This window comes from Schistocerca nitens, chromosome 4 (assembly GCF_023898315.1).
Source record: "Schistocerca nitens isolate TAMUIC-IGC-003100 chromosome 4, iqSchNite1.1, whole genome shotgun sequence".
In the NCBI taxonomy this organism is placed as follows: Eukaryota; Metazoa; Arthropoda; class Insecta; order Orthoptera; family Acrididae; genus Schistocerca; species Schistocerca nitens.
The window spans coordinates 385353234-385369815 of NC_064617.1; the positions used below are offsets into that span (position 1 = coordinate 385353234).

At 39.7% G+C, this 16582-nt stretch overlaps 1 protein-coding gene across 2 annotated transcripts in view; it reads right to left on the reverse strand.

Annotated features, from left to right (window-relative positions):
* The window catches only part of LOC126251518 (integrator complex subunit 15), a 48774-nt gene that overhangs the window by 6329 nt on the left and 25863 nt on the right, over positions 1-16582 (reverse strand). For both annotated transcript variants that reach the window (XM_049951999.1, XM_049951998.1), the window contains exon 5: positions 8199-8367. In XM_049951999.1, coding sequence (XP_049807956.1) covers positions 8199-8367 — 169 coding nt within the window. The remainder of the gene's footprint in view (positions 1-8198; positions 8368-16582) is intronic.

Below are 16582 nucleotides of genomic sequence, written 5' to 3' on the forward strand. Positions count from 1 at the left end.
GATTACATCAGCTCTGTGGAGCATGTTGCAGGTTCTCTCCCACCATAAGTAGCAGATGTTCACCACAAAACATGCAGAGCACTTACCAATGCACCTACACTGAGATCAAACATCTTCAAGGGAGAATGAGTAGCATTGAAAAATCTGTAGGACGACAAGGAAACTGGAGTTCTACCAGCTAACAACGGCAACGTTACAGTCTTAATGTCACATGTGGACTACAATAATAAGATATTCAATCTTTTGAATGACATTGCATACAGAGAGATAGCTGTTGGTCTTACAAATAAAACTGAGAGGAAGATGAGGAGTCTTCTCAATGAGTCAGGCTTGCCACCTAGAATCATTAAGGGTCTTCAAACACAAGCAGCACTGCTATCATGACTACTATATGGCCTTTCTAAGGCACACAGAGAAAGAACAGCTCTATAACAAACAATAATACTGGCGCATCTACTTACCAGCTGGCAAAACGCCTTAAATGCGTTCACAGCGAATATGTGGGGAAGTTCAAACACCAAATTCAAAACTCTGCCAACTTTGTACATTGCCTTAGTCAACTGTAGTTCCAGGATAAGGTTATGATGGCCAGTGTCGACGTATTCTCCCTGTCTACAAGAGTTCCGCTTTCCGATTCCCTGGAACTCATAGCAGGGACGTTCCAAGGTTGTTTGCTAGAACTTTTTAGCATGTTTTGACATAAACTTATTTTCTGTTTGACAGAAAGTATTACTAGCAAACTGATGGCTTGGTGACGTGCAGTCCATTATCGCCTCATGACGAACCTATATGTGGAACACTTCGAGGCAAACATACTAGAATACGCCAAGTTGAAACCCACATTTCTATTGGTAGATGAAACCCACGTTTCTATTAGTATGCGGACGAAACATTCATGATACAGCCATATGGTGTGCAAAGCTTCAAGAGTTCCTGGAACATTTAAACTCTACCATTGCAATATTGAACTCATAATGGAATTTGAAAAATAAAGCCTACTACCTTTCCTTGATGGGTTAGAGACCAGATGGATCCCTGGGTCACAGTATCTACAGAAAACCTATGCACACTGACATCTACTTCCATGCCTCTAGTCATTTCCACCAGTCATAAATTCGGTGCTTAAGACTCCAGTCCATAGAGTCCAAACACTTTCAGATAAGGAGTGCCTCACCAGAGATTTCCAACACCTATGACTGGTGTTCCGAAGGAGTGGGGACTCAGGGCATCAAATTGAAAGGGTGATGCAATCAAAATCAAGAATACCTGAGAAAGTGGTTGATACAGACTGAGGAAGGGCATCCAAAAATTGTCTACCTACCTTATGCTGACCAAATATCCAGAGAGATCTATAGACTCCTATGAAAACACAGAATCCAGTATATCTTGCTCCCATCAACTAAGATAAAAAGTAAGCTTTGCAATGTTAAAGACAATCTAGATCTCCAAAAGCTGGATGTGTATCATTTTCCATGTGAATGTGGCATGTCTTATGTTGGGCAGATTACGAGAACAGTCAAGAAGAGATGAAAGGAACATCAGTGACACACCCGATTAAAAAAACCAAGCAAATCAGCTGTTGCCACGCACTGGCTCGAATATAATCATGAAATGGAATATTATGAGACCAGTATTGTGGTGCAAATGCCAAGTTTCTGGGACAGTATAATTAATACTTTCACTGCTACACACATGTTCTCTGCATTCTGTGTGGAGGTGGATTTTGTTCTGGCTGTCCTGCTCGCCAAATGCTGGTGCCTGTGCAGAGACAGCATTCTGCCCAATACGAAATGCTTACCATCCAATTTTTCAAAAACTGTTAAATGAAAACATTTAATTTGCTCATCTTATAGTCTGAGATCTTTACCCAATAAAGAACTGAATTTCTTTTCATTATCCATCATACTTACTGTGCTGTATCAAATTAAGTAAAACATTGCACAAAATTTTAGAGTTCACAGAGGTAAAAACGTATAGTGTAAACTTTGCGTGTGGTTGATTTTAGCTGATACATTGCAGCAAATGAAGTGTAGATAATATATCGTAATTTTACTTTAAATTGAGAGCAGAATGATATCTCATTACGAACTCGATTTATTGGGTATTATATCTGACAGACGGTCAGATACAATGGTACCAGTTCTGTTGATGCAAAATTGCTAGCTATTATGAAATGCTTACCATCCGTTTTTAAGAGAACTACTATGTGAAAAAAATTTAACATACATTAAACAGAAATGTGCCAGTAAAATTTTAAATGATGACATAAATGGCTGGTCTTCTGAACTCGAAATTTTTTTAAGTGGCTTGTTCGCTAAGTCTTAAGTTTTGAGTGAGAGTCAAACGCTCTGTGATTTAAGAAATTCATCACACATTCTTACACATAACAATTCATCTTGTGTAAAAGGAAATTTATTTTGAAAGTAACACTTCTCAAACCATCATTCACAATATCTTCCTGCAACCTGTTAGAAATAGTTTCTGCTGAACAGTTGCCAGTGAGCCCCAGAAAATAGGCATTACTGAGCACGTGCAGATATGACGACGTAGGAAGCCCTTGCTGGTGTCTGCTCTGCTCATACACCTTTCATTGCATTTCGTTTCGGAATTCTGTGCATAGTGGGGCATCACATGACCGTGTGCAGCACTGATGCATGTTGTTTGGTGGGGACATATGGAGTTGTGGTACTTAGGGCAATTGTTTTATCATATTCCATCCACAAAAGGAACGCAAAATCAGAAAGCAGTCCTTGGCATAATATTCATTTCAAGACTACAGTCTACAACTCAAAAGTGCCCTAATATAATGCGATCTGGTGACTTTAACTTTTTTTTTTTTAATTCGTGCTCAGCATTACTGCTACATAGCATTTACAAACAGGTTTACGTCCACACAGCACTGCAAAAAGGTATTAAGAAGAAACACAAATTCCTTGCAAAAATAAAAACAGATGTTTGTATGCATCAGAACTAAGGACAAGCTTTTCACGACTTTTTCAAATGGTACAAAAAATTAACAATGTTAACTGTCAGGAAAAGAAACTGTGCAACTAGCAGATTATATTCTACTCCAAGAGTAAATATAAAGGCTTGTGGGGAGTTACAATGATAAATTACGGTGTGCTGACAGTCTATAAATTGCTGAAGAATGGTGTTCTACAAATCTAAGATGTAAACAACACAAATTAAGAAATAACGTCAACCCGAGAGGAGGTACCAGACAAATGTGGAAACATGTCTTGTGATCAAAAAACATTGTGTTTCACAGAAGGCAGACTTGTTAAGTTCTGCTAAAGCTGTCAATATATTTGAAACAAAAAATTTTATTCCATACTACTGACCAAATTTGCCTGCTTATTCATCTTCAAGTGATCTTACATTATGTCATAAAAGAATTTCGTAAACCACCCTAAAATGCATAATTCAGCTTAAAGAGCACTTTCATATGTCCAGGTTCACACTAAGGTAGGTCCCTACCTGGTATTAAGACTTTCAATGTGGTTTGCAGGATGCTAATTTTCTTTGAGTACAAGTACTGTATTATCTCATTTTTGGTTCTTTATTATTGCATTATGCCACATATGCCACAAGATGAAAGCATGCACTTGAGATTCAGTAAAGAGTTTAAACTAGACAACAGTGTGAAATGAAACACCGTGTTTCAAATAAATTGTGGAAAAGATTAATAAAAGCCAAATTTCTTTAGAAAATCAACAAAAATAACTTCACTGTTCTGCATGACAATTAATGCTTGATTGCCAATAATGTGGAAATAAAATAAAATCAAAACCTGAAACAAATACATATTTTAGCCTTCTGTATGTGAATGTGTTTTAATTCACCCAGCAACTCCTAGCCACAGAAATCTGTTTTGTTTTCATTTGATGTGAGAGCTATAAACAAAATCACAAAACATAAACACAAGTCACGCAGAGACTAACCCCCCCCCCTCCCCCACTACAACTCAGATTGCTCTGCACGTGCACGAATCTGGCAGCTTGGGCATGACAATTCTCCCCCCCCCCCCCTCCCCTCCACCCCCTGCTAGCATCTGGCTGCTACTGCTTATACAGCCAAGAGCCACACTTCAAGAAGCCACAAGCAGGAGAAGGCACTGCTTATATGCGACTTCAGCTCTGCGCACGCACATGAGCCTGCTGGCAACTGATTAAATGAAACTAAAGTAAACGGTTATGAGATCATGCTCATTAAAGGCAGTTAATTATTACAAAGCACTGAATAGTTTTCCTCCTAAAGCATTCGACACATTTAGCTGTTGGTAGATGCTTATGAATGCACAGTGTTTTGTTGTTGTAAATCACACATTTCTTTGCAATTTAACTTTTAATTTTGGTGTTTTTATCTCATCTACATTTTATTGCTGCAATAGCAGGTTAATGTAAAATTCTTTGTTAGAGTATCAGTTCTTATCACACAAAAATTTAACTGAAAACTGAAACAATGAAAAATTCCTGGCATTCTAAAAAATTCCTGGGTTTTTCCCCGATTTTCTTTAGGATGAAAAAATTTCCAGTTTTTCCCCAGATTTACTGGTAGTCCCAGAACATATACATCCTGTTTTTGTTATATGCCCATAGTTACTGTGCTGTGTCAGGCTAAGTTAAACACTGTGCAAAATTTTAAAGTTTCTACAGTTGTAAAAACATATTGTATAAATTGGATTGATTTTAGCTGATACAATGCAGTGAATGGAACGTCGATAAGATATTGAAATTTTATTTAAAATTGAAAGCAGGCTATCTTGTTTTGTTCTTACATTATTTCGTTTTACATCCAAAGGACGCCTGTGTGTGATGTGCCCTTTCATGTCACTGTGCATCGCGAATCATGTGGTCACAACACTTGTCACATCTCATAAACAATTCAACATGTCAGAACGAGGTTTTTTTGTAAATGATAGCATGTAAGGAGGCATATATGTTGTATAATAAATATTCATAACTTTTTTATTCACAAAGGTATGGAAGTAACTCAGCCGCAGTAGTGAGCGGTCAGTGGCTCAAGATGCACACAGACGTACCACCACAGGAAAACCCAAGTGGTGCACCTACCCACATTCACAGCACCTGGAGAACAGTGTAGCAGGATATGTATACATGCCCAAGTCAGCAAAAGGGTTAAAGAGTGTATCGAAATAAAGAAGAAAAGAAAACCTAATAAACAGGGACAGAGGTTTCAATTTAAATAACTCTTAGGATCTGGCTCTCAATTTATTAAAATCTTGCCGGCCATCATGTCCATCAGATTAGAAAATGCTACCGAAATTTGCATTTCACAGAATGTCAATGTGTGCTCTTTAAGAGCATCAAGGAGTGCAGAGGACATTGGGAATCAAACTTAGCGATAAACAGCAGTTTGAGACCAAAAATAGCTCACAGTCTGGTTGAAGTAATCAGAGAGTACACACAACAACAAAACTTGCAGCACCTGAAGAAGACTGCTGGGTTGGTTGTCAAAATATTGTGCAGAAAATGGAAACAACAACTCAGCTGAACATCCAGAAGCTCATTATTAATCAATCAACACTGAGAAAACATGAAATATCATAGCTGTGTTCCTGTTGGCTGGACACAGCATGACTCTGCACAACCCCATGCACTTCATACAAAGCTGGTAGTGCTTCTCCTGCATGCAGCCTATAGTATGATCAGGTATGTCCTGGTCACCTACTATCTGGAGCTGGTAACAGCTGTGGCCAGAATGGACGATGATACCCGCACAGATTGGCCACTGGCCCTGACACATCACAGGGAGCTGATGCTACTTTTTCTTTCCGAATCACAATGTCTTTCAAGATCAAGATGTCTTTCTGTGTCATGATTTAATGGTGTCATGTCTATGTGGGGAAACAGAGAAGTTGATGGGTTTATCAGTAGAAATAAAGAGTAATTAAAAGAGAGTGAAAGTAATGGATTACAAATTAAGTGAGAGTAATGGACTGCAAATTAAGTGAGGAGAGAGAGAGAGAGAGAGATTGTAAACTGCATTGTGTGTGGGCTATGTTACAGGAGAATAATTGTTCTAGACTGTAAGTACTGACTTAGAAAAAATAAATACTCATAGGATATGCTGCTCAGTGAACTAAGCCCTGAGGAATCTGAGACAGGCAATGAGCTGAGGAACTTCAAGGTATGAGCTTCACAAGAAAAAAGAAAATGCAATAAATAATGTAAACAGTAGATTTGTAAATAATTGTCAAGGCTTTTTAAGGAGATACCTTGAGACAATTCTGAGGTGGATTTGTGAAAGAAAGGGGTAATGATGCACCACCGAATAATATGCTTTGCACAGTTGAGTAAAATTTTGAAGCCTTCCCCTGGTCGTGCTAGAGGCAAGCAAAGAACAGGGAATGCCATCAAGGGAGGACTGCTGGTGTAGCATGTAATATGGCCACAAGACAGACTTAATTTCTGTGCACTGTAAGAGCTGGGTGTCCAAGGTACCAATGCAGCAGAATGACATAATATGGAGAGAGGCATACCATCACTGTGATGACTACAGAGAGTGGAGTAAGAAAGCTTAAATCAAATTCAAGAGTAACTATTAACTACACTGACTCTGCAAAATGTGCCCATCACTGTCACTGACAGGAAGCGTGGAGACACCTTCCAGCTGTAACCAGAGCAGCCAGATGAGCTGACCAGACAAGAATAGCTGGCCAAGTGATGTCACCGCCACCTCACAGTCGCAAAGCAAACATATCAGTCCTGCATATCTATCACTCCTGCTTCAGTGTAGGGATCTACTCAGTTCAAAGCCATCCATCATGGAGGCTGAAACTATGATGGACTATCCCTTGCTCGTCTAGCCATCCACAATCTTTGATGGAGCAGCAAGTCCCTCATCGGGAAAAGAGCTGCCATGAGCTGCAGTGCCACCAACTGAATCAAGACTGATGGGGAGCTATGGGCGCCATCTTCAGAGTGGGCCTTGTGGTGGCTTAACCAGTTGGTCCAGCGAGCTGACTGTTACCTGTCAACGTGGGTGCACGCAACTGCAACTGTCCACTTCTGTTCCTGTGGGCAGACTTTGATGCTGCAAGTGTCAGCTGGCCAAAGTGTGACTCCGCACAGCTTCATGTAGAGGCAGGAGTCGTGTTTCTCCTGCATGCAGTCTATGGTAAAATCAGTGAGCCTTGGTCACCCACTTTCTGGAGTAACCAGCAACTGTGGCTGGAGCAGAACCTATCACCCACACAGCATGGTCAGAGGCCCTGTGACGCCACAGGCAACTGACATCAATGCTTCCACCATCCTCTCTGCAGGTCGCAACGGCACACTTTGCACCAGTATTGACACGTTCCTGGCGTGGTGTACATCATTCCTAACCCAATGCCACAGGTGGCTGAGAGTCAAGACAACTGTGTATTTTTGCACAATAACAGTTTACTTTGATAATAATGTTTCACTAGTGTCTTTGATGGTCCAATAGGCATCAACCCAGTCTACTCTGCACCACAGGAACCACACCAGTATGTTAACCACAGCCTCTATAATACAGTGATTAACATTTTTGTTGAAGATGTGCATCTACAGGTATCCAAGTTGTGCTGAATTATGTATATTCTAGTACCCAAGTTTGTGCTGAATTATGTATATTCTAACTCTGTATCAGCATTTTAGACCGTGTATTTCTAAATACTCTCCTCTATGTGCTTATGAAGTCTGAGATGAAGACAAAAAATGGATACCAACTCAGAATAATTATGGAAATTGTATCAGAAATGACAGATCATTTGTATACTGTTTCAAGAGATGGAAATGAACATTTGGCAAGTCAGTCCTGGTGGAAGATCATGTAACTAAATCTATACCAGCCATTCATGCCATAAACATATAACTCTTCCACAAATTCCCAACAACATGTGTAGAAAGTATAAACTGTCTTGTCCCATTACATATCCAGTAATTTTATATCTGTAAAATTAGAATGAAGACATGACATTTCACCTTACTCAGTACATTATTAAGTTTATGAAATCTTATAGAATATTTTAAGTTAAAAAAAATAAAAATGAGCTCACAAAATATTTCCAAGTGACATTTTGTCTGACTTACAGCATTATAAGTATGATCTACATGGTAGCAATCTAGTTTATTTTAAAGAATAAATGTGCTCAATACTAAAGGAACTTCCATGGCGTGAAAGCTTTTAAGCACAAAAAAGAGATGACTTACTTGAAAAGACCAGCAAACGGTGTTACAGGTGTTGAATGAGCCCCAACTGAAGTAACAACCATTGGTGCCGCATTTAAAGCAGCTGCACACAGAGTAGGATTTTCAGCAATCCACCGCGTAATAATTTCCAAAAGAGCATTTGGCGGAGGATTTGTAACATTCTTCTTATCTAAAGTAAAACACCACAATACACTAAAAGCTGTCAACACCCAACAAACACTGTACTGCCAAACATAACAATGCAAACATCTGCTCTTCACTTTAATTAATTTGTGTTAACATGGAAGAAAGTTCTGTATGTGGTACATGCTAGTGATCTACTTCTATCAATGCACTTAAAAACTAATTCTTACATTTTAGTAGTTTCACATACGCATGGAGATCAGGCACAACAAAACTTCTAATTTTATTTAGAATCTCATCAGATTACCAAACCCTGTCCAATGTATTTAATTTTCTTTAATTATGGGGCATCACAAGAAAATTATTTACAACACACAGGGTTCTGTTAGGAAACAAATGAATTTATCAGAGATGAGCTCAGTAACAGTCCATTATCAGTTAGAGTGTAATCTCTAATAATGCTGGTCACTCACACTGATGAAACAAAAGAAAGATCCTCAAACAATTGTAGCCACCAAGACTTTTTCAGCCATTTCTTGACATATTGCCTGATGCCATCTGTTTCACACAATGGCTGTTTCACTGATAATCTTAGCAAGGAAAGTTCTGGCAGAATGCAAATAATTTAGTAGTGAAGGAGATCGTTTGTACTCTCGTTCCACTTATTCCAAAAGATAGCAAGTTTTCTTTCTCTTCCGTGCATGCCTGCTATTTGGTTATTGATAATCTCTCGTTTGGCCAGTATGACTGGCTGACATTCTCAAAGAATTTCCTACACCATGACCAATGGAAGTTAATTATCTGAGTAGTCCAGTCAAACATGTGAGCAAAAGTTAGATTATCAATCACATAGCTGTCAGCTAAAGAATCCGAAACAGACATTTCTAGGTAACCTGTAAATTAAACAAATGTCAGCAGGGAGCTTGTAAAAAGTTCCCAAAGGGCAGCTCATGCAGTTATCACTGGTAATTAACTTAGCAGTCATACAACAAAAAGAATTGCTTTACATAACTTTAGACATATATGCAAGGAATGTGACAATGCTCTTATTTTAAAAATGGAATTTGTATCAAATTTTTCATTCTTTAGATAAACAGATTCTTAGAGGCACTTAAAAATGCATACTCAAAAATCTTCTTTAAGGATGGCCTCATGATAAAAACTGATATGCCTTCAGTGCTGCCAGAATTTTAAATCGAAATCACAGTTTTATTTTATTATGTGTAACATATAGCCACAAACACAAAAAAACAACTCATCACTTATAGCTTCCTCTACTTGATAAATCAATGCTCTATACAGTCTAGTTTAAAATACTGAAAACTTCAGTGTGTTATGTTGGTGTGTGTTGTGCAATAAGCAGAAGGTCAAATACAATACTGACCTACAGTCTTATTTCTATGACTTTTTCAAGTCCTATAGTTTCTTTCAATTGGATCAACTGAAATGAAGTACCTTATATGATTTGGAAGGTTTATTACAAGTGTAAATTTATCTGTTTTGAACATTTAAGAAAGTGGTGGGTGAATTTAAATGAAGCAGTTTTTATCTTTATGATGATTCACAACAGAGAACGTCCTAAACTACAAATACAGATAAAAACATAAAATCGTGGTACTGGATTTTAGTAATTAAAAGAGTATAACTAATGCCATAGGCATACAAGAAAAAAACAATAATGTACATATCACAAGATGAATCAGCTAAGAGACTTTCATTAAATATTATGCCACCTTTGGTGAACGTCAACAAAACCTAAATGCCAAAATGGCTATCTCATGTCTTGGAAATATTTTAAAAGATTCCCATTGATTCTCTGAGCCAATCTGGCACTGAAGATAATGAGATGCAGGTCCTCCAACTCACACCACAAAAAAAAAACAGCAATCAAAGCAATGGACAGAAGCCAATGGCACTGCAATCAAGAAAGGGAAGTACATTTCAAATACTAGGAAGGTTATGGTTCTGAGATGCAATAATTTTCTAATTGATTACCTTGCAAAGAGTAAAAAACTTACTGATGAATAATATGCAGGTCTTCTGGACCAATGCAGGACAAATTCATAGTAATAAGTCTCTATTGACTATGAGAAAAATGGAGCATTTAGCAGTGGGAGTTGTTGGGATAGGCACCGTGCTTACAAGATTTGGCAACCTCTAACTTCAAAATCATACTACAAGGATGGAATCTATTCATTAGAGGAATGGCGGATGAAGACTGCAGTTCAAAAAGGGGACACTACTAAAACTAACTACATTTCTGCCATAAAAAAAACAGTTTTTTACTATCAGGGGAAGAGGAAGAAAACACACTCTCAAGCCTTGGGGCCGCTGTCTGCCAACTTATGAGCAGTAGTAGTACTCTGGGATGACAGGTATTAATTAGGGGGCAGGGAAAGGGGGAGGGGAGACTTAATTGAGAGGGAGGGAAGGGCAGAGACAAGGTGAGGAGGAGAGATGGAAGGGGGATGGATGATGAACTCAATGTCATGGTTATCAGTGACCTTGCTGAAAACATTTAAAATAATTTTCAATTTAAAAGAACTGATAAGTATACTAAAACAAAGGACAAAAAATGTAATTGTGAGCATGTCATCCTACACGCTCACGTACAAATCTTCACAGTCAAATAAAATTATGAAATGCTTAATGTAAAATATTGCTTCATTAATTGTAGGTTCACTAGATACAAACAACAAAATCCTTCCTCACAAACAAGTGGCTGGTTAAATACTAACACACATATAAAAAAACTGGAGTAGTGTGAGTAGGACTCATGCTCTGAGGGTTGTGCACAAACAGAATTATGTACACTCCTGGAAATTGAAATAAGAACACCGTGAATTCATTGTCCCAGGAAGGGGAAACTTTATTGACACATTCCTGGGGTCAGATACATCACATGATCACACTGACAGAACCACAGGCACATAGACACAGGCAACAGAGCATGCACAATGTCGGCACTAGTACAGTGTATATCCACCTTTCGCAGCAATGCAGGCTGCTATTCTCCCATGGAGACGATAGTAGAGATGCTGGATGTAGTCCTGTGGAACGGCTTGCCATGTCATTTCCACCTGGCGCCTCAGTTGGTCCAGTGTTCGTGCCGGACGTGCAGACCGCGTGAGACGACGCTTCATCCAGTCCCAAACATGCTCAATGGGGGACAGATCCGGAGATCTTGCTAGCCAGGTTAGTTGACTTACACCTTCTAGAGCACGTTGGGTGGCACGGGATACATGCGGACGTGCATTGTCCTGTTGGAACAGCAAGTTCCCTTGCCGGTCTAGGAATGGTAGAACGATGGGTTTGATGACGGTTTGGATGTACCGTGCACTATTCAGTGTCCCCTCGACAATCACCAGTGGTGTATGGCCAGTGTAGGAGATCGCTCCCCACACCATGATGCCGGGTGTTGGCCCTGTGTGCCTCGGTCGTATGCAGTCCTGATTGTGGCGCTCACCTGCACGGCGCCAAACATGCATACGACCATCATTGGCACCAAGGCAGAAGCGACTCTCATCGCTGAAGACGACACGTCTCCATTCGTCCCTCCATTCACGCCTGTCGCGACACCACTGGAGGCGGGCTGCACGATGTTGGGGCGTGAGCGGAAGACGGCCTAACGGTGTGCGGGACCGTAGCCCAGCTTCATGGAGACGGTTGCGAATGGTCCTCGCCAATACCCCAGGAGCAAGTGTCCCTAATTTGCTGGGAAGTGGCGGTGCGGTCCCCTACGGCACTGCGTAGGATCCTACGGTCTTGGCGTGCATCCGTGCGTCGCTGCGGTCCGGTCCCAGGTCGACGGGCACGTGCACCTTCCGCCGACCACTGGCGACAACATCGATGTACTGTGGAGACCTCACACCCCACGTGTTGAGCAATTCGGCGGTACGTCCACCCGGCCTCCCGCATGCCCACTATACACCCTCGCTCAAAGTCCGTCAACTGCACATACGGTTCACGTCCACACTGTCGCGGCATGCTACCAGTGTTAAAGACTGCGATGGAGCTCCGTATGCCACGGCGGTGCACAAATGCTGCGCAGCTAGCGCCACTCGACGGCCAACACCGCGGTTCCTGGTGTTTCCGCTGTGCCGTGCGTGTGATCATTGCTTGTACAGCCCTCTCGCAGTGTCCGGAGCAAGTATGGTGGGTCTGACACACCGGTGTCAATGTGTTCTTTTTTCCATTTCCAGGAGTGTATTTAGACAGTTCATCTACAAGTTTTGATGTGCGAGTTTGCAAATATCAAAATACGTGACATAAATGACAGTAACTTTGATTGTACTGACTTAAAAGCTTAAACTTCTTTACATTGGCAAAGAACTGTAGACCACAGTACTTGACACAAATTTTAGACAATTCCTGTGAAAAAGGAGTTTTAACAGATGGACAACAAAGTGATCCTACAAGGATTCTGTTTTTAGCAACTGAGGTACAGAACACTAAAAATGGGAAATTAACCATCCACTAAAACATTTAAATCTGCTCCTTAACAACATAGAAAAGAGGCCACTATCTTGGGGTATGTGGGGCAGGGCAGAGCAGGACATGGCATGGCAGGGCAGGGGAGCAGATAGAGGGAGAGGGGAGAGGTGGGGCGTGCAAAGGTAGGAACAGAGAGAGGGAAGGAAGAGAGGGTGCGGAAGTGGGACAGGGAATATAGTGGGGAGAAGGACAGGAGTAGAGAGGAAAGTTGGGATAGTGGAATACTGGACTGCGAGCAGGAGTTGCATGATGAGGGATTTTGATGCAGGATATGGTAGAAAACGGAGGGGAAGAGTATGATGGACCTCAGCTCGGGGCACGAAGGGAGGTAGTCAAGGGTGTAGTGCACCTTTTCAAAGCTTAGGTGATAAGGAACATACTGATCAGTTTGCTGCACTCATATGAGCATTATTCAAATAAATTTCTGACTACACTCAATCAGAATTCTCCCCCATATAGCCAGTGTTTGGTTATGTAAATAATGTACAAATACTTTATGCAGAAGTGTTTCTTGGCGACTCAGTGGATAAGTGTCAGACTGCAAATCCAACACCATGTGCTTCTGTCTCCATTTCATCCTAGTTTTTTTTCTGACTTTTAACACTTTCTCTTCTGCCAATGACTTGTTAATATGAAAAACAACCAGTTGCACCTTAGTTCAGAGTCTGTATTAAACTGTAGGTCCTTGTTTAATTGGGTGGATAAGTCAGTTTAAAGGTTGGAGGAAGGCAAGGATATACTAAATCGAATATGACCATACCTAATAACACAGTGTAGTGCTGAAACTAACAGACCTACCTAATAAAGCAGGGTGGTGTTGAAACCATCCTTGAGAATGATGACAGCTCTACTTAGTTTACAGGGTAACAAATGTAACATAAAACGCTCATAAGCTAATAGTCTAACCAGTTACACTACTCTACTGACACTCTCCAATTCAACTAGCTTTGCACTTGTCAAGACTGCCTCCTTCCCTCCCCACCTGTCCCTGCAGACATGTAGGTCTAATGGATTAGGTTCAATGGACTTAACTGGAAAATAATACAAGTATAGCTGACAGACACACATCTACAACAACAACTACTTTCTCAGATGTACCGTGGTTGCTAACTCTGTGGATTCTGTTGATATAATAAACCAATTTTCTTGTGTTTCCAGTGCTACAAAATGAATGAACAATGTAAGAACACAGTGGTTTTTAACATCAACAGACATTAAGTCCAATATTTCCTAAAACAATGAGTATGCTGAAAATGATGTGAAATCTCTACAACAGCCAACTTAAACCATTGCAGCACATTTGCAACATCGAACTGAGAATGTGTCAAGAGACGAATTGAAGATTTTTCCACATTTCAAAACCAGAGGGACAACATAAAGCTATTGTAGCACTGTCTTACCTTGTCTATGATCAATGGATGCTTATGACGAACTGAGTTTTATCACTCAGAAACAGTACACCATGGCTTGATACTTCCTGGCAGACTACAAATGTGAGCCAGACTGACACTTGAACCACAGACCTTTGCCTTTTGTGGGCAAGTATTTGGATAGCTCCATAAGTAGAGCACTTGCACTCAAAAGACAAAGGTCCTAGGACTCGAAACTGGAACCTTTGCCTTTTGTGGGCAAGTGCTTGGATAGCTCCACAGGTAGAGCACTCGCATGCAAAAAGTTCTAGTCCCAGTCTAGCACACCGTTTTAATCTGCCAGGAAATTTCAAGTCAGCCCTTACTTTGGAGCAGAATGAATATTAAATCTGGAAACAACCTCCAGGTAATGGCTAATCCCTGTCTCCATAATATCCTTTCTTCCAGGAGTGCTAGTCCTGCAAGACATGGATGAGACCTCCTCTGAAGTTTGGATGGTAGGAAATGAGATAAATTTATTTATTTATTTATTTTTATTATTAAGTAAAGTTCTAATTCAACGTAGAACTTTCTGAGTAGTTAAAATGAAATCATGGGTAACCATCCCTTTGATTATGTCATTCTTATGCTAAGCAATTGACACAGGGATATTTAAAATTGTCACAAATAATGATGCATCTCTAAGAATTTTTCACAATACACATGTCAATGATCTTGTATTTCTCATCCATTCTATGATCTCACTGGTGCTGTAAGACCCACTTTTTTTATTTAAATGATGAACAATTCAAAATATCAGATTATGGTGTAAAGGTTACTAACCAAAGGACACTTACCAAGAAAGTAAATGATTATCACCAGGAACAAGTTTCAGAATAAATTATTATTGCAAGAAGGGAAATATATGTGAATAGTTGTGGATATGTCACAAAACGGATTTTTGACATCATATCCCACTAGATTGAGGTTATTCTCAACAGACAATCATTAGCATGTTGATGACTTTCTGGAACTCATACCTGCAATCGTATAGACACAATGCTATATGGAATTCGCAGATATTTAGTTTATACCCATAGAGAGTCATTGCAACAGCAACTGGTAAGGAAAGCAATTTTGTGAATGTGTTTATAGTATTTTGTGTGTCATTCAGTCGGTCAATGGAGTTGGAAGATGAGCAAGATATAAGTGCTGCTGCTGCTGCTGCTGCTGCTGCTGCTGATGATGATGATGATGATGACACACGTGGTGGATAAGATCATAGAAATATCAAAATTTTCCAAAGCAGTAAAAATGCCAATATCACAGGATGTAATGCCCAGTTACCATCACACTTTTTATGTGCAAACATACTTTAAATTTGTCAACTACAAGTGGTGCTAACTGTAAAATTTAATATCTTGAAAAAACTAGACAATAGATACCATTAGCCAAATGCAATGTGTAGCCATACAAAAAAGTAATGCTGGATGCATCCAAAATAATTGTTTCTGGACAAGCATTTGATGAAGTGCACTTCATAAAAGAGACTAGTTTGTGTAATGAAATGAAATAAATTTATTCAATAATAAGTCTATGAAGTTACACACAGCTTTGGGTTTGAAACTTTTCAGAAGACATAGCAAATATGAATACATAAAAGAGTTTTACAACATGCTGTGGTCCTGTTTCTGAAGCTCTGTGCACACAAAAAAGTGAAAAAGTGTATTATGGACATTTCGCAGCATGCTTGATGGCTCTACTTAAAATGATGTGAAATCTCTACAACAGCCAACTTAAACTATTGCAGCACATTTGCAACTTCCAACTGAGAATGTCTCAAGAGAGGAATTGAAGATTTTTCCACCTTTTGAAACCGGAGGGACAACATGCAGCTATTGCAGCACTGTCTTACCTCGTCTATGGCCAACAGATGCTTATGACGAACTTCAGACATACAGTAGCCAAATTAATGTCAAAGAAATCAAGTGACAAGTTTGAAAAAAGTTGCGACAGAAAAAGGAACGAAAAAAAAAATCAATTTTTCAGCTTTAAATCAGTCAAGAGATGAAACTGACATGAAATCACAATGACGTTATTCACCCAAAATTACAGATGACTGATGAATTCTCTAGTTTTTGCTGAAAAAGATTAGAAGTTGAAGGTTTTAGGTCATTACCCTGAAATGAAAGTGATTTCCAATAGATATAACACACAGCTATCCACTTTGACGTCTGAGGAATTTTTCTTTCTTCGTATGCCACAATGGTAAACCTTCTGAAACTAAATTGACTTTCTGATGAGATGTCTGAAAACTAATCTAAAAGCTGTGAAGACTAATCTAAAAGCTACTAAAGAATGGCAAGCAACATGAACGGTTCATTGGAGACACATCAAACACCAACAGCACACTGACTT